At 43.4% G+C, this 19,588-nt stretch overlaps 2 protein-coding genes across 12 annotated transcripts in view; one reads left to right on the top strand and one right to left on the bottom strand.

The window, feature by feature from the left end:
* Positions 1-11,584, top strand: part of CD99L2 (CD99 molecule like 2) — a 46,919-nt gene extending 35,335 nt beyond the window's left edge. For 5 of the 6 annotated variants that reach the window (XM_075573301.1, XM_075573300.1, XM_075573303.1 and 2 more), the window contains 8 exons: positions 864-932; positions 1,316-1,402; positions 1,825-1,872; positions 3,008-3,070; positions 3,557-3,607; positions 4,778-4,897; positions 6,029-6,094; positions 8,678-11,584. In XM_075573301.1, the coding sequence (XP_075429416.1) occupies positions 864-932; positions 1,316-1,402; positions 1,825-1,872; positions 3,008-3,070; positions 3,557-3,607; positions 4,778-4,897; positions 6,029-6,094; positions 8,678-8,742 (569 nt within the window). In that variant the 3' untranslated portion in view covers positions 8,743-11,584. The remainder of the gene's footprint in view (positions 1-863; positions 933-1,315; positions 1,403-1,824; positions 1,873-3,007; positions 3,071-3,556; positions 3,608-4,777; positions 4,898-6,028; positions 6,095-8,677) is intronic. The other variant, XM_075573302.1, reaches the window with a different exon arrangement.
* A 452-nt stretch (positions 11,585-12,036) lies between these two features.
* Positions 12,037-19,588, bottom strand: part of MTMR1 (myotubularin related protein 1) — a 46,970-nt gene continuing 39,418 nt past the window's right edge. For all 6 annotated transcript variants that reach the window (XM_075573293.1, XM_075573294.1, XM_075573297.1 and 3 more), the window contains one exon: positions 12,037-18,566. In XM_075573293.1, coding sequence (XP_075429408.1) covers positions 18,402-18,566 — 165 coding nt within the window. In that variant the 3' untranslated portion in view covers positions 12,037-18,401. The remainder of the gene's footprint in view (positions 18,567-19,588) is intronic.

Raw genomic sequence — 19,588 nt, 5'->3', positions numbered from 1 at the left:
GAGCAAGAGCACAGGCAGAAAGATATTACAGTAGTTTCAAGTTATTTTCCAAGTCAGATACAGGACCTTGTTTAGTAAGTGATGCTAAGCCACTATACACCGTGCAGAACCTTCAGGTGACTGGGGCTGTACAGAGTCTCATTGCATAGCATCACTTTATGGGCCACAGTGCGTTAAAATAAATATATATTCTCTTAGGCCCCTAAAAGTTTTGATGGGTCTTTTTTCTTCATGATTAGAAGAGTAGAGTCGCCATCGTCTGGTATGGTTAGCTAAAGGATTTCAACCTCAACCGTCTGAGAGATGTGAGAGTTGTTGGGTGATCGAAGTCAGAGGTTCCCAAGACCAGTCCTCACGGACCAGTAACAATGCAGGTTCTAAGTATACGCCTGCTTGAGCAGAGGGGTTCAGTCAAACTGATGGGGTCACCTGTGCTGATGAGAGGATAGCCTTACAACCTGCACTGTTGGTGGTCCTGGAGGACTGGGGTTGGGAACCTCTGGCCTAAGTACGTCCAAGGTCGAGGATAGAAGAATGTTTTCATTGGAGGAGGAATGCTAGAAGAAGATGCACGCTATGCATGGTAGAGAACTCACTATAACAGCAGTGGGTGCATGGAACCAGTATCCCATTGGATGTGGTGGAAGAGATTGCAGTAAAGGAATTCACAAATGTTTGAGCATATAGGAAAAGACATGGGCTCCTGTGGGAATCAAAATCAGATTAGGAAATGGGAGAGGATATTTGATGCCAGTGTCTTCCTTGGTGATGCCTGGCAGGGGCGCACAGGACCATTGCAAAGCACAACACCACCACCACTTTTCCAGGTCCTACGCTTCTTTTCATGTCATTTACCCGTTTAGATGACCGTTTCCACGTCCCCACCACAAAGAAACCAAGAGCTACTAAACTGCCGCCCAAAAGAAAACCGGGTAAGAGTCCTAAAACAAACATTAGTACGACGGTCAGAGGAGGGGAGGGGGGGGGGGGGTATGTTTGTGGTACGGGGGGGGAGAAATAAGACTGTTAATAAATACTGCTACACTTTGACTCTCTATGACTTAACACAGGGGGGCTCAACTCCAGTCCTCAAGACCCCACCCCCCAACAGGTCATGTTTCAGGATATCCCTGCTCCAGCACAGGTCTTCGACTGCACCACCTGTGCTGAAGCAGGGATATTGTGACAACCTGACCCATTGGGAGTTCTCGAGGACTGGAGTTGAGAACCCCCGACTTAACGGCTTTGCTGCCAAATCATCATGATTGTAACTGTTAACGGTGTCTGACTTAAGTGTGTTGTTTTATATTCGAAGATCCCAGTGATTTCGACTTGTCAGATGCCTTGGATGGGAATAATGACGGAAAAGGTAGCAAAGAACCCAGCAACCCTGGGGGTGGAGGTAATGTGCCAACAATTATTACGGGGGGTTGAATAACCTTCAAGTACATATGTATGCCCAGTTATATTCTGGCATGCTGTCCCTATGCAGCCATGGTAATAGGCGCGCGCGCGTGCGTGCGTGCGTGCGTGTGTGTGTGTGTGTGTTATATATATATATATTGGCAGACATTATTATATTATATATATATATTATATATATATAATGTCTGCCAATCACTAGATTGAGTTGATAACACTTACCTTCTGACTTAATGCGGGACTTATGACATATATAACAAGAACTGCTTTATATATTGCCAAATATAGTGTATTATACCGTGTCATTTCTGGTTGTTTTGTTCTATATATTGTAGCGTTTTGTTCTGCTATTTCTGAATATAATTTTTTGAACTATATACGATCGCATTTTCATGGCTATAGGTTCCAAGAATAGAGGTAAAGATAAGCCCTCGGGAGGTAAAGATTCTGGTAAGAAGTCTTACTCTGGCACAGGGCTCCAGCTATATACATGTTTCCTCGTCTTCTGCAACTTTATTCTGCTGTATACAATATATATCAATATAATGAATCGGCTCAGTGAGACCCTTCAGCTTCCTATAACTCATGTCCTCGAACATATATTCTACGTGTAATTATGTTAACACACGAGCATGTCTTTCTGTACCACGCAATGTTACTTACTAAACCTGTCTGGCTGTATCCCCTGTGCTGAGGATGTCTTTTGATTGCGTCCAAATCTGTTTTTTTTTTTTTTTTGTGCATTTGTTGCTGTTAATATTTCCGTTTGTTAATTAACCAAATCATTATTCTCACTTTTAATTACATTAATTCAAAACCCACCAAGAAATACCTTGCCATGTATAGGACTGCGCTTATAGTGCCGGCGACGGCGATAGCGACGTCACGCTGCGGCCGCTGGAAGAATCAAATTGACTTGACTTCCAGTGATCGCGACCAAGCCGTCGCTTCTACTATAAGCGCATGCGACGGCGGCAATGCATTTGTTTGTGCCGGCACTATAAGCGCAGCCTAAAACAGTTTGATTCTACCTGAGAACTCCAAAGATGAAGTTGAAGGCGCCACCAATTCATCTTATTCCAGAGGCCTTTGTACTGTGCCATACAGATGTGTTAACTGGCTGATTTAATAGGCGCCATAGTGAGAAGACACCATTGCCCATGTTCACTAAGCAGTGCTATGCCGTGAGATACCTTTCACTTGAATGGGCCAGCAGCTTGTCTTATGGAAAACTTGGCCCCATATCTACTCGTATAGCAGTTCGACTCCGTTAAGATGAACGGAGCGGACATCTTCTCCAGCACAGGGAAGCCGTTTCACTGCACAATCTAGAAGTTTGACTAGATATGTTCATAAGAGGGAAGGGTACTTGAGTATGGCCAATTATTCCTAATCGTTGTCTCTTTCAAGGGAAAGTGTTGGGGAAGGGAAGACTTTTATGCAACAGAACATGTCAGTTCTTGCCCCCAAAGCGTTTGACACTAACCAAGTTCTTTGCCTACTGCCAGACATTCAGCACAAATAAATGAACATGTTAGATGTCACCCTTTTTATCTCTGTTAACATGAATAATTCATTGTTTTAGGATTCTCCGATTCCGATTTGGAGGATGCGCTGTCTGATGGCTTCAAACCAGACAAGAAGAAAGGTGGGGTGATCTACATTACAGTGTCATTACCAAAAGTTTCAGTCTGTTCAGTTCTATACTTGCTACAGATTTATTGAACAGCTTCTCGGAGATTGGATGTTTAGACGCTTAACCCCTTCACTGACAGTAGCATTTTTCAGTTGGTGGCCAGACGTTCAGGTGCAGAAAATACCGGTGCTTAATAGTGACTATTGAACGCCATCTGGTAACATACGTGTGTATGAATTAATTCATCTCACCGCTCCTAGAAATAGCTGCAGTGCATCACAAACAACATTTTTAACACCTGTAATTATTGTGCTATATATATTTGTACATACGTAGTGTATAAATGTGTATATATTGTGGCTATATATATATATCTATCATCAGCCCTAGTCACTACACTGCTGGAGGAAGGTCTCCCCAAGGGGGAGCATTCAATGAGTGTTCTTCGTTTAATGTTGGAATTTGGTACCCTACACTAAAGATGTTTTCTTTATTTAGGGGGTGGAAAAGCAGCAGGAGGTGGTATTGGAAGCACAGATTCTGGCTCTGGTGGGTGTTTAAATATCAGGACACAAAGTCCGGATTGTTCTTGTGCATTTTGCCATGGTATAAAACGTCAAATAGTACAGGTCTGCGCAGAGGAATTGTGGAAATACCAAACTGTGGAGAGATCTAGTTCACATGTTGATCCCAGAAGTATGTACAGTTTAAGATGCCTTTTATTGAACCTGTGAAGAAATAGCAGAGCCTGGAACAATCATGCAAAATACACCAATATATTATTTCCATGTGTCTCTACTGTGAGGTATTTATTTATAAAATGTTTTACCAGGAAGTAACACACTGAGAGTTACCGCTCGTTTTCAAGTATGTCCTCAGAACAAAGTTATAACAATACATGATTACATTAAATGAACAGGGTTATACAGTCAATTCACAGACATTTCATGGACAGTTAGAGTTGGAAAGTGGTAAAATTGGGTACTTGGGTAATTGGGCTGGTGAGTTTGAGTGAAACTAGAGAAGCTAGTCACCAAACATCAGCAAACGGCTCACACCCTTTGGCTGCCCCAAAGGCCGTCTGCCTTTTGGGGCGACATAGATGTAGACTGAAGGGGTTCAGATTGAATGCAGCTGTGGTTTCAAAGTCCTTTGCCCTCGTGGGTCAGTACATTCCAGAGGGTGGGGCTGACGAAGCACAGCAGTAAGCAAACAAGATATTAAACCTTAGCACGCTGGTTCTGTGCAGAGGGGAGCAGCTCTTGGGGAACCCCACCAGGCATCTGCATTTGGGGCGACGCAGATGTAGACTGAAGGGGTTCAGATATCACAAGGTGAATGTAATCCAACAAATACCAAGCGACGTCAATGGGTCTAACACAAATACTGGTTGATACGCCACACTCTAACCGGAGTGATGGTAGCCCAGGACATTCGGACAGGACAGTGTTTGAATTGCACAGTGACCCGGCATACAATCACTTTCAGGCAGATCAAAACACTGATGCCGTCAAATCAGACAAACAAGGACGCCTCTCATTATCATGCGGATGTGATACGGATAACCGCGGTCTGCAGAAATGGTCGCCTGCAACCTAAATACTATTGAGCAGGCTATAGTCCTGATAATGTCCACGTCGTCAGCCACTTGGTCCCTTTTCTAACAAATGTTCTGTACCTTATAATCAGTTAGAAATATTCTCTGCTCTTTTATTGCAGATACTACAGCCGAGACTGGGACTATTGCAGGAATAGCCAGTGCGTTGGGGGTGGCGTTACTCGGCGCTGTAACCAGTTACATTTCTTATCAAAAAAAGAAGTTTTGCTTCAGTATACAAGGTATTCTGTTTTTTTGTGTGTGTGTGTAATCTACACTGGGGATTTGTTTAAGCAGGACCTACCTGCGGAGTATTTGGAGCAGGGGTGGCCAACTCCAGTATTCAAGGGCAACCCCCCGTGCATTTGCTGGTTTTGATAGATGGAGAGAAAAAAATGTGTGTTTTTTTAAAAAAAATTTAAATGTAGTAAGTATTATCTAATGGTACAGAACGGATTGATTTGAAAACACGCACACACAGGATATTGCTTGGATCACTCCATTAAAGGGACCACAGAGATTAATGTGAAATATCCAAAGTGCATTATAATGAATGGCCAGTGTATTCTTTCACTTGGTACAATGCAGGTTGTGTAACCTGCATTACCAGAGCTGTACACACTGCCGGGCGCAAAGCTCCCTGGTCACAGGGATACAGACGAGGACATGCTCAGTATTTCATTTCTAAAAGCCTTTCACAAGACGAGCACTTCTCCGTCCGGCTGCACGGACAGCTTCATCCTTGAAATGGAAATGTCAAATGAGCCATATACAAGAAAACGTGTTTTTTTTGCCTTCAGGACAAAGAAAACGTTATCCGCGGCCAGCGAGCGCGTCACTTTGCTGCAGCATTCATTTAATCTGGGATAGGTTTAATAGGATATAATAGTACCGAGTACCTCACTTTTCCTCCTGACTGGTTGACTTTTGATGCATTGTCTGTGTTGCTCTAATTTAGTGGTAGCCAACCCCAGTCCTAAAGACCTTCCCCCCCGCCAACAGGTCAGGTTATCTGGATATCCCTGCTTCAGCACAGGTGGCTCAGTCTTCGACTGGTTAGAAGACTGAGCCACTGATTGAGCCACTTGTGCTGAAGCAGGAATATCCTGACCTGTTGGTAGCTCTTGAGGACTGAAGTTGGCAACCCCTGCTCTAACATCAGAACAGTTTGTCCCGAGCAAAGCAGCAAAGATATATCTTTTTTTTTTTTCTTTGGGATGTGGGGGTGTAACTGCTACTTATAGATACACGTATTCCCAACACCCAAGGGCTGCCCTCGGGGGTGTAAAAATGTTTGTTACACTGAGATCAGGCAGCAGCGTGACAAAAGTGGTTCAATAACTGTGCCGATTAATGTCTGCTTGACTTGGCAGAAGGTCTTAATGCGCAATATGTCAAAGGGGAGCACATGGAGGCCGTAGTGACGGAAGAACCGCAAGGTGAGCAATTCAGTTTCACTCCTAATTACTCCCCCCCCCCCCCACTCATGAGCCACTTTCTTGACCTGCGATATGGAATATATCTCTCTCTCTCCCCCTCTCCCTCTCTCTTACTCCCCCCCTCTCTCTCTCCCACTCTCCCTCTCTCTCTCTCTCCCTCTCTCTCTCCCCCTCTCTCCCCATTTCTCTCTCTCACTGACCTGATGAAGGTCAGGTCAAGGACACTTGTCAATATAACATCCAGTTCATTAACGGGTATCCCACAATCTGTTGTGTTCATGCATTTTCTTCTGCATGTTTTGTGTAAGGTTAGAAGTCTTCTATCGACCCCCCCCCCCATTCAAACACAGGGGTACAATGTATACATTGCGAAGCGGACATGCAAGCCGTTCTCTGATGTAAATCCCCATTGAAGTAATTGGGGATTTTTGTTTGGAAACAGCCGCTTGAGTTTAAAGACTTTTCCCTTTACACTGCTACAACAGATGCACTTTATTGTCATTATATTCTTCCTGTCTCCCACTATATTTAAATTGTAAGTAGGCAGTTATCCAGTCCCAATAGTCGACAGTATTATTAGATCAGCGAAACATATAATTTATACCTATCTGAACGCCAAACGCCCTATCCGCTTCACCGTGTCGCTACTCCAACCCAACCTTACTGCCTCCGTTGCGGCCCCGAAGCGAAATGAATGATTAAGCCGAGATACAGGACCCAAAACGATACGCTGTCCCTTCCTTAATTGGCCGGTCACAGACCAGCATAAGTTTTACATAATCGCTGCAACACTTCATGTCCCGCTGTGCCAGCCCCTCTTCCCCCTCCCCCCCCTGAGATTTCGTGGGAGAAACTAACTCCCCTACGAGCCGTACAAAGCCAGCACAAATGCAGCCCAAAATAAGGCCGTGTGGAACCTGTCGCTGCAAACCGTGCCCGTAGCTTCCAATAGCTCTCCGAGCAGACCAACCGCAATTGGTCTGCGTTTGGTTTCTTGCCTGGCGGGGCCGTCTCCATCCCCGAACCACCCTCTGCCCTACAAAATCCTTTGTAAAATCAAAATAGGGTTTTATTTCATTAAAAATTGACTCCAGCCAAATTTGATAGGGCTGAACCAACTCCCCCTTTTTGTTTTTTTTGGACTTGATGGATATGCTTAGTTCCTCCTTACAAAAGGCTTCAAAACCCCACACCTCCGGAGTGGCTTGGGCCTAAATCCTGTGCCTGATAACTGGCCAGCTATGTTACCTGCAGCTTCCCATTTATTATCCCTCTTTACTCTAAACCAGGGGGGGTGCGCAAGATGTTTTTTTGGGGGGGGGGGTGCGCGACCACGGCAGATGCAGAGGGACCGCGCGAGGCCTCTGCAACTAGACTAACCATGATTCCGTGAACTTCGTTTATGTGGCAACGCGGCATCACATGACACTGCGGTGTCGTGACGTCACATGGCCCACAGTGTAATTTGACGCTTCAGACCAGGTATGGGGGGCGCCCCTGTTGTAAACCATAACCATAACATAAATGTATGTAAAGAGTATACTGTGAACCAGTATGCCCATACTTAGTGATTATTACATGGCAAGGATTCTATGGGGCCTATGCAGAGAGCAGCGAATTTTAAAATTGGCGAATTTATTAAAAAGTAGCTTTTTTGGAGAGTTTTAATCTCCATATGCAGAAAAGTGCGAATTCTGCTATGTTTCACATGGATGCGTGTGGCGAGTTTAAATTGGCGAGATGCGCGCTTCAGAAATGTGTTAAAACAAATTCGCGCCTTTTTTTTTCCCTTTGCAATGGCCGCGAGCGGCAGATTTTTTTGCGAGGCAAAACGGAGACAATCGCGCCATTTTATTGGCGCGAACAGCCGCTAGATGCCGTTCGCGCCTCTCTGCATTAGGATATTTTTAAAACTGGCGAGATTGAGGTTCTCGCCAGCCGCGAGGCGAGTTTTACAAATAGAAAAGAAAAATTGGCGCGTTTTTCGGAACTCGCCATTTTCTGCTGCTTTCTGCGCGATTTTCTCCAAAAAATGGCGAATTTCGAAATAGCGCTGCTCTCTGCATAGGCCCCTATATGTAAACAGCCTTCTGCAGGAAGAAAGGGGGAAGGGCACCCACACGCCAGGGGTTCCCTGTGTACTGCAGGGGCCGGCTTTTCGTCTGTCTCCCTATTTCTTGCATGAATCACCATCTCCCTCCCCTATATCCTTTTCCTGGTGGATTTCTGCCACCAAAGAGGTGGCTCCTCCAGCAGCCGAGTGATTGACTTTACTACAATGCTCTTCCAGCGGTGTTCCCAGTGGGCCAGGTCCGAAAACATGGACACGTAGAAGGGCCACAAGCACATTGTATCATAAGATACATTTGAAAGACTTGCAAATTATTCTATTTCAAGCATTTAGAACATGTACCATATATGTTTACATGATCTTAACCTGCAAATTAGTTTGTGTGCAAAACTACTCGAATGTCTAAGCAACTGGTATACAATGAGCATTAACAGAGCCCTTAAAGCCGCCAGGTGACACGTGTGCTCTATGATAGCATAAATCTAACCGGTTTGTGTTTGTTTCTTCTCCAGTTAAATATTCTACTCTGGAATGTCAGTCTGCAGTTCCACTTACAGAAGAAACGGCCAAGATATGAACACAGATGATAGATATTGCAGCTGCCCTCACACTTTCTGATGCCTGTATGTTCATTCTCTTTTATTTATTTAGCACTGTAACTCCTTATGAGCTTAGGCGTAATGTGATGATAAAGGGGACTTTCCACTTATTTTATAGCGTTCTATGTTTACATGTAAGTAAAAGCCCAGCCGTTTGTAAAAAGCCGCGGAGTCTGCAGAACAAAGATGAAATACAAACTATTGATAACGAAAATCCAAAAATGGTCGGCTAGAGATGCCTTTTTATCTTTTTATTTATATGCGGTCTTTCTTTGTTACTATATCCCATGTTTATTCAAATAGCGTCTCCCAGCTTCAAATGTTGGACAATACTGCTACAAAAACACATCACCATATTTAATGAAAGTAAATCTTATTGCTTTTACACGTGTACCGGTATTACACCCCATTCTCTTGCTTAAGTTGGATTTATTGGAGAATTTCGCTTCCGGAACAGGTCAATCAATACAAGAAATGGAGCCGCGTTGTCCGGATCTGCAAACTCGCACCGGTAACAACTAAATGTATTGATGATGACCAACGCGCTGGTTATACATAGCGATCGGTTGCTTGGCGATTTATTAGAATAGCTTTCAAAGAGGAATATATATATATTCATAGGGAGAATGTCCATAAATGGTTGTTAGCGGGTTGGACACAGCTGGAGGGAGCGGGTAGAGCTGTATCCTCCACTCTAAACAAAGCTTCCCGTTCTTGCCACTGTTGGATATAGGAGATTTTGAGCTGGTCCCAATACTGGCAACTACTCTGTTGGACATTTAGGAACGTTTCTCTCCAAGAGCTTTTGTTGAATTAGGGTGTGTACAATAATTACCGTTTCTATTTTGCTGCATCCGTACACTGTAGCAACCCACCCTACTGCCTCATGGTGTAAAACTGGACAGGCACAGGCCTCTCATATATAGATCTGTTGGCAAAAAGGTCTGTGGCGGAGATAGGTTAACATGGAGTTCTATTATCCGTGCAGATGGAAAGGGGGTAATTATGTCTGAGCTTGATGGTGACCCAATGCCTTTAGCACACTAGCTACATGTATATATGTATTTCATGCAAGCTGAACAGCACAGCGAGTCTATTTATTAACGTTGTATAGCCATTACCATTAATTAAACGGACTGCTACAGGCCATCACACATCCATGAATTAGACCCAGGGGAATCTTTTTGGTATGGGCTCCGATCTTTGTTTTAGAACTAGCAGAGCTGCCATGCAGCAGTTAAAAATAAAATAAAAAATCACTCACCTTGTTGACTATTCATGTGCTGCAATGTATAGTGATATCCAGTATGCTATACAATTGTGATTTGCCTACATCTTGCAGTAGTCAAAAGTATCTCTGCAAAAAACACGAACCAGGATTGTTTTGCGTGTGCCTGCTCAGAGCTATTAGTGGCACTATCAGCCCATCACAGAGGGAGTTGGACTTTCCGGTCAGGCAACAATGAGGTTTAGAGGTCAGCATGGTAAACAACTCCTTCCTTATGTTGGAACATTATATCTCAGAACGGTACGGAGGGGAATGGAAGATACAGACAGTAAAAGCATTGGAAACAGAAGTGTTGTTCTATACAGACATTGCATAAAAGGCTTGTGCCTAGGAGCTTACGATCTAAAGACCTGGCATTTTAACAAGGTTGCATTAAAGCAGCATTCCATTAAAATGAAATTAACGAGAAGCAGGGGGTCTCAGGAGCTGCACCGGATTCATTTCATCTCCAGGGACCCCCTGCTTACACAGATACCTTCATAGAGGTTTAAATCTCCCCCATCACATGGGCCAATAGGAAACTGCGACAGGTGACATCATGGCTTCCCATTGGTTCCCGTCCCGCTGCCTCTATATTTGTTCATGCTGCTGGATGCACTCCCAGGAGGTCAGTGTCTCGGGGAGCAGAAATTAACCCTGTTCACCTCCAGAGACCCCCTCTTTCCCACCAGCGGTATGAAAGTGGAAACTTGCAGTTGATTATTTTTATTTAAACTGTCCTAAATTCTGTTTAAAGCTGCATGACTAATTTAAATGCCCATTTAAGGTGTACGTTCCACTTAATATTTTAATACATTTTCATGTAAAATGTCACACTAAAAGGGGCAGTCTACATCAGGGGTGCTCAAGCCCCCACCAACAGGTCAGGTTTTCAAGATATCCCTGCTTCAGCAAAGGTGGCTCAATCGGTCCTTGCTTCTTGGTCTTTGACTGAGCCACCTGTGCTGAAGCTGGGATATCCTAAAAACCTGACCTGGGGGGGGGGGGGGGCGGCTTAAGGACTGAAGTCGAGCACCCCCTGGTCTACACATATGTAAAAATACACATTTAATAAATGTTTATGCTGTTCAGCAAGATGATCAAATTTGACAGCTGTTCACAACTTGTTTTTTTTTTCTTGGCAGAAGCAAATCGGAGTAAAAATAAGGCAGATTTAATCACAATCTCTTTGACTTTTCCCATCACACAGTATTTTAAGGCTTGCTACTCTGCTGCTCAGCATAACTGATAAGTGCACGAATACGCAAACGCTCCATATGGAGCAGTAATTTGTAGTTTGTATGAAAAATCTGATCTTATTTACGAAAACATTTTGACAGTTAGGAAAACAATATGTTTGTGCCGATGGGAAAAGAAATACTCTGCACTGTTTGCGTTACTGGATTGGAAATTACCAACTGCAATTAATATTGGTTTGCACGATATTTTGTCTAATTTTCCGCACCAAAATATTTTATTGCATAGTGAGAAAATGGAGTGTTTGCAAACAATGTTCAAGTGCAAAATATTAATAAAAACAGTTGTCCATTTGCCTTTCATTTGTTCTGCACTAAAAATAAAATAATATATATTATATGTAGGGGTTCTCAACTCCAGCCCCCAACAGGTCAGGTTTTCAGGATATTCCAGCTTCGGCACAGGTGGCTCAGAGGCTGTCGAAGACGGCACCACCTTTGCTGAAGCAGGGGTATCCTGAAAACCTGACCTGTTGTTGGCCCTTGAAGACTGGAGTAATTGTTCCTGAAGAGAAAGATCACGGTCCTTATTTGTTTTTTAAATGATAAATCGAACAGGACGATTGTCAATTTAAAGGATTGGGTTTTTAATCAAGATTCGTTTAGTTGTGTTGCTATTTTCTACAGTATGTTAATTTTTGTCCTGAAACAGGAGCGGTTTGAGTGTTTGTTTTTGCACTGTTGAATGATAGGATTTAGCTTCAAATGAAACGGGTACAGAACCACACCTTTAAAACAAATCTAGAAACTGTAATAAAAACTTTTTTATTTAAACATTTTTTTAACAATACTCAAACGTCCAAAAAATAAATGTTAACTACATTGTCACTTTACACTATATACATTAAACATCTTTGTGCTCAATTAACTAAAAACTATAAATACGCTTACATTTTATGTAAGAAAAAAAAAAAGTACAAGTTACGTCTATAGCATATGCTTAAAATACTAATGTACCTGCTCTGTGCACCCTCATCGCAGAACCACCACCACATTTGGCAGGGAATGTTGTACAGGAAGTTTAAAGGTTAACAGACATGCAATGCATATATATATATACGTATGCAGGACGATGGAGCGCTTATGTAAACCCCCAGCATGCAACCTGCTATTCTCTATTGACCTGAACCGGGAGTGTGACGATAATCCGGGTTTGCCAATTCCACGTGGACGTCACCATTAGGAGCACTGGAGCTGTGACTTAAAACACCGCGTTTGTAAAAACCGTAACAAAAAAAGTGCACAGACCTGAGCGGACGACAATCGTAACGACCATGTAATAAATGTAACGCTATGGGCCATGTCCCCCCCCCCCCACACGTTTGTTACCATGCATGGCAGAGCCTTGGGTCAAAAGCACCCACGCTCGACCTTGAACACAAGTTTATGGGGTCGTCCCCTCCCAAAACCAAACTGAACACAAGAGGGACATTTGCTAGGTTAAAAGATGGGCACCTTTCTCAAAAATGTATATATTTATTTTTCTTTAATGATCTTTACCTCATTTTTGTAGAATCACCGAGCGACTTAATTGCCTGAAATTTTGCTTCCATTTTTCCCCAAACATATTTGCCCCCCCGCCCCCTATGCTTTGAATATTTCATTTTTCTGCTTCTCTGAACCAGTAACCACATTGTGTGCTCACAAGCAATAGTGGGCGGGTTTTATGCCAAACAATAGCAATTAATATTCAGATTGGGGACAGCCTTGTTTGCCAGGATGTGCCTTTGTACTGCTGTTAAAAATCGCCAGCTATTACATGCTGTAAAAAAAAAAAACACAGCGCCAACCTCTAATTTATCATCAAATCTAAAACACAATTGAAAAAAGCAATTAAGAGAGAAAAATAATGGACTGACGCCATTTAACTACAGCGCTAGTACATGACCCCTTGTGTGTCTCCAGGCACTTATTTCTGTGTTATTCTGTGCGACGTCATTCCGATACCATCATTAGTCAAACGGGATAAATATCTGCATGCCTGTCCTTTGGCCCACTGGGAATAACATGCATTTATTTTCCACAAGAAGCAAAATAACTTTTAAGGTTGATTGAATACTTTTAAAAAGGCATCGGATTACAATAAGTGGTTTAAAAAAAATAAATGATGTTTTGCCTGCTCTGTGGTACTGCTCAGTTACAAAATCATGGTTAAAATAAACATTGCTTGCCTGCCGCCTTAAAAATAAACGCATAATGAATGTTTTGTACAAAAACAAGAATGTAACGGTTATCTTAAAGTGCTTCTCATATAGGTACTATCTTCATACGTTCAGTGTCAGGCGCTTACACCCCACGCCAAGCCCAATGAGCTGAATATTCCCTGGGACTGGCAAAGTCAGACCGGTTTGTAGCAGCCATTCCTTTTACAGTGAGTAATTTGTCATTTTTTTTAAAAACCTTATGTCATCTCCGAGGGATCCTCTGGTTCTCCTGAACTCCAGGTACCAAACGGAACAAGGAAGGGGTCTGCACAGCTGAAACCCGTTCAGTTCTGGGGACCCCATGCTCCCGGAGGTACCTCCGTAGGGACCGGTAGCCGCTCTGGCCGAGCTAGGTGGGCTTTAAAGCGCCCGTGTCCCGTGGGCCAATAAGAAACCAAACCTGATGTCGCGGCTTCCAATTGGCCCGCCGGGCGCAGGAGTTTGGAAACGCCTCCATTACACGAGCCCTGGTAGCTGAGCGGAGGTCTGTATCTCTGGTAGCAGGGGGTCCCCCCCGGAGATGAAATGAATGGGGGTCAGTTCCGGAGACCCCCTGCTTCAATCTTCGACTAAGCCACTGATTGAGCCCCCTGTGCTGAAGCAGGGATATCCTGAAAACCTGACCTGTTGGTGGCCCTTTAGGACTGGAGTTGGCCGCCCCTGGCATCAGCAATGAGCTGATCACATTTCCGTTGTGTGATTTAATCACACAAGAGAAAGACCTTGGATCACATTCTCGCGTACACGGAGGACAGAGCTGGCAGGTGTCCGTGGGGCGAAGGACTTGTCACCGTCTTTTATAGGAAATCTACAAACTGCTAAAATGTAGCTCGTCCTAGAGCCCCATACATTAAACACTGTATTATAATATAAAACAGTCTGTGCCAATTAGGTTTTTTTCCCCAGAACGCCAATTAGCATTATGTAAAGTCCAACAACAAGGAATCCTGACTGTGAACATCTCAATCACACATCAGAGGACACACAAATACTGCGGCTTTTCAGCCGAGATTAGCGGCTGCCACACACAACAGCACAGGTTGGAGAGAGGCAGCGATCAGGGCGGAGCGCCTAAGCACTGTTTCGAGAATTGCCCCCATTGTTACTAGGCGGGAGAGAATTTTGTCTTTCACACAATTAGCCTCCAAAACAGAAAACAACCGAATGATTTTGCAATTAGGCACGTGTCCAAGATGCAAAAAAAGAAAATAAAGATCATGGGGACATTTTAAAAAATAACCTTTTGTGGTACTACCACGTAGGGCCATGTTACATAAGCAGCGTGGTACTACCATGTAGGGCCACGTTAAGCAATATGTCATAAGACATCCTGCAGCTAAGACACCCCGTATGACCTATTCACATGAATGGGCTATAAAAGGCGTCTTCCGATGACGGTGGGTAAATACGGGATCAGCACAGCTTGGTAAACAGGAGTCTCTGTCTCTGTGTTTTAAGGATATCCCTGCTTCAGCACAGATGGCTCAATCAGTGGCTCAATTGTTGACCGAGAAACCTCTGCTGAAACAAGGCTATCCTTAAAACCTGACCTGTTGGTGACCCGTAAGCACTGGAGTTGGTGACCCCTGCACTAATGCATACACCCCACAGGGGTTCCATTATTATAGTCTGGTTACAGGCATAGCTTCGTTTGCCGAATTACATACAACCTACCAACTGCCACAAGAACATAACAAGACAACAGTAATGGTGGCCACACAACACATGGTTGGTGTTTAATCAAAAACAGTCACCATCACTAAATACTGAAATACATATATATCTTAAAAAAGTGACGTTTACATGCCATAAAATTGTAAACATTTTTCCTATATAAAAACCATATGTAACGCGCGCAGAGATTTACTTGGGAATCATTAACTTCATTATTTTAGAAAAATGAAACATTGGCCCCATGGAGAACAGATCTAGATTAATGAGCAGGATATATGCCGTATGTTCAAACTGCGCGACTGACACCTTCCTTTATATAGTAAATATATGTGAAGATACTCGTCTTATTTAATACCCTCTTCAAGTTCAACCTGGAATTGTCTGTCAACTTTACGACCTAAAGTTTAGCTATAATAACTATAATAATCAGTGTTCGACAAACCTATACATTTGCTCGCCCCGGGCGAGTGGATTTAACATCGTGGCGAGCTCCTATTGGCGCAAGCAGCACACGTGTGGTTCTAGGTGGCGAGTAGATTTTTTTGGTGATTTGTTGACCACTGATAATAATAATAGCTTGGGTTTTAATGCCTGTGTCGATACTTATCCTATTCGTGCCACGTTCCCAGCAGATCTTTTGACAGGGAGGTGAACAGGTGAAGACCCGGGTGACTAGGGCAGAACAAACAAGGTTGACCATAACCCAAATGTAGTTAGGTTTACCAAGTGACTTCTCCAAAAATACTGGACACAATGGTGAAAGGCGCAACGCACTCGAGACACATATATCCCTCTCACCACTCCATGCTGTTTCCTCCTCCCCTTGGCCCCACTCCCAGGCTCCTGACACCTCCTGATTGGCTGCTGCTGGGTAATGCAGCCAATCAGGTTTAAGGAAGCTGCCCAGCTCCCATAGCAGCAGCCCTGCTCGGGGAAATCGCATGGACCCCCCCCCCCCCAAGCCAGTCAGGTCATTATGTCCTGAGATGTAGTACCATTATGCACATACATGTCCAGTATTACCTCTATTTGTTTACTGGACAGTGTCCAAATACAGGACAGTTCAATACTGGGCACCTGGCAACCCTAATGTAGGCCATTGCACACATCACTGCCACCTGAACACGGACATTTTAGCTGGGACTAGCAGCAATACCATATGTTCATTTCTGGAGACATTTTAGACTCTGTGGCACCCAATCAGGATACCCTGGTCAGAACTCAGAATTTATTAGGCACAGGCGACTGTTTTTCAGGCATGCAGGCCCCCAAATTGTCGTTTCTGTTACTGTGGCAGTATAGATCATTCTGCCCCTCGTCAAACTGTTGCTAATGTTTTTAATGGTGCTTTAAAGACGCAAAACAAGCATTATCCAACATTTTTTTGGGGTAATAAATCAGTTCTGTAGTATTAGATAATACATACTGCATTTTTATATAAGAATACATTGTAGCTGCTGAGTTACACTGACTGAAGGATTGGTTGAATCTGAAAGGCAGCCATTTAGTGAAACTGGGAAGCAGGATCATTGCTGATCGATCACGGGAGAACGTAATCGATCAACAGCTTAAAGTAATTCGTTTTCAATAAAGGTAATCAAAGGCTATAGATATCTATAGCTATATATCTATAGTTTTAAGTGCCGCTTGGATTGTGTCTTTAATTGGATGTTGATCGTTGGGATAATAACCAGTGAACAGTTTAATTTAAAATAATTTCTTGCGTGTAAGAAAAAAGAAAATGTAAACAGAAAAGCACAGGCCAGAGGTGTAGCCCGGGAGCCAATCAGAATGTCAGAGGTGTAGCCCGGGAGCCAATCAGAATGTCAGAGGTGTAGCCCGGGAGCCAATCAGAATGTCAGAGGTGTAGCCCGGGAGCCAATCAGAATGTCAGAGGTGTAGCCCGGGAGCCAATCAGAATGTCAGAGGGGAGTATTTTTTAATATCATCAGATAGAATATTTAACAAAATTGGGTCCACTGATTTGCTTGCTACTGACCAGCCCAACACCCACTTATTTACAACATGGCACGGGTCACCCAACCAGCCGCATCTACATCATTTTCCAGTAGAAGAGGAAGTGTCATTCTGGTGATCAATGTAATCATATGATTGACATTTTGTGAAAGTTGGGTAGAAACGTGAGAGTTATACCACGTTTTGCAAGCACAGCTCCGTACTGTTAACAGAAGCAGTCCCTGGTTTTCACTGACTGGAAAGCAGGTCTTCAGAATCACACAGCATGCCGCGAAAAACCAAATCCATACTGCACATGTCACATTACAAGTTACTGGAGATTCACAACTGGTGCTTTAGTTGAAGACATTGAAGTGACTTCTTATTTCATCGTGTGTTCAGCTGCGTTTTATATACTTTTGTAGGAAAATAGGTGCATTCTGCAATTCAACATCAATTAACTTAAATTGTCCGCCAATACAAATTGGAAAAATTAACCTCTCCAGGAAAAGGCAAGTAATCCCGTCACCGAGAACATAAAGCCAGCCTTTACACACTGCGGAGCTACAACACTATACATCTGTACCATATGCATTCACGTACGAAACTACTGCTCATGTACGTTGACATAATTCGAAAATACGACAAAAACATTTAACTTAAACCCTCAAGTTTTAACTGGAACATCTTTTCCCCCTCAAGATAAAACCTCCCTTGTTAACATTCAAGTTGTTGAGATTCAGATTGTAACTGAGCCTGAGGGGGAAGAGAACAAACAAAATAAACCTGACTAAGAAGCCAGGCGTGTAAACGATACGAGTGGATAAGAACCGTATTTACCAGTCCGGTGTGTATGGGGAAAACGGCCAAAGGGAGGTTACCCAGCATGCACTTGTTTGACCTTTGAAGAAACACGTGTGTATCATAACAAAAGGTTAACTCAGGAGTGGGCAACTCCAGTCCTCAAGGGCCACCAACTGGTCAGGTTTTAAGGATATCCCTGCTTGAGCACAGGTGGCTCAATCAGTGCTCACCTGTGCTGAAGCAGGGATTATCCTGAAAACACAACCTGTTGGGGGTTCTTCAGGACTGGCGTTTCCCACCCCCTGGGGTTAACCACTTTACAGACCCTTCCGGCAGAAAAAAAGTTAAAAGACCCTGACAAAAGGCGTAGGTGACTGATGTGTCGGGTCAGTTGTGAGCAGAGACCTGCTGGTACAATGAAGAAGTGACCGTCAGCGCCGCACCCGCCCGGTTTTCACCGTCCCTCTTCCTGCTCATCACACCGACGTGTGCACCGGCGTTGCAGAGTGAGAGGGGGACGATCCCCTGTCCGACGAGGACGAAATAGATCGGGTTGCAGCTTCACGCTGCAGGTCCTCCACCTTCTTCTGAAGCTCTGCTCTTATAGCCAGGAGATCCTTCAGGTTCTGATGAATTGGCATCTGCGTAGGTAGAAGGCAAGCAGATTATTACTGTATATAAAACATAACCGGCTCAGGTTTTATCTTCATTAATTCAGTCACATGATCAGATTTACAGAGATCTACAAATCGGGACCAAGTGCATTTTTTTTTTGGACATTGATAATTTAGCACCGATAAAAACGAGATACATTTATTCCTGATGTCCTGTCATGCAATATATACACCGTCTCGCAATTTCAATGGGGTTAGTTGGAGAGACAGAGACACAGACAGGAGAGAGAGAGAGAGACACAGAGAGAGAGACAGACAGAGACACACACTGTACCATACAGTTAATTCATTTATTTATAAAATGTTTTACCAGGAAGTAATACATTGAGAGTTACCTCTCGTTTTCAGGTATGTCCTGGGCACAGAGATGTGATGACAAATAATACATGGTTACAAATACATAGTTACATAAGTGAACAGGGTTATACATTATATACAAGACATTGCATGCACAATTAGTAACACATACATCACATAGAAGCTATGGATATCATGCTCGTATGTAGGTCACTTGGCATTTTAATTTTTTACATGCTTTTATGCGCTTGAGGTTTTTAATGCGCTTGTTTTTGTAAAATTAAAAAAAACAAATAGATACATTGTGTTACTTAAAATACTAGTTGCCCAGGCAGTTTTACACAATAATGCAGATTTCATACTACAAGGATATTTACAATCCAGCAGCTACTTGGTTTGTTCCTCTGGTTAATTTGATGAGAAAACAGGTCTCATCGGTCTTTACCCTTCACGGTGATTGTTCAATTAGTGGCCATTATGGAATGGTAATGGGTAATACTTTGATGAATAAGTCCTTTAGGGCACTACCGCACAGAAACTCCTAATGACGCGAGTGAGAGTTCCCATGTGGTAGTGCCCGATCGGCACCATTGCACTTTAATAAATAACCCCTAAAGCCTGCTATGTTTATGGGCCTAGCCATACGCGACAGAAAACATTCTATAAATTCAGTTGAATACGAGACTGAAACG

This window comes from Ascaphus truei, chromosome 16 (genome assembly GCF_040206685.1).
Source record: "Ascaphus truei isolate aAscTru1 chromosome 16, aAscTru1.hap1, whole genome shotgun sequence".
NCBI lineage: Eukaryota > Metazoa > Chordata > Amphibia > Anura > Ascaphidae > Ascaphus > Ascaphus truei.
The sequence above is the reverse complement of the archived record's forward strand: the minus strand, read 5'-3'. Positions and strand labels throughout refer to the sequence as shown.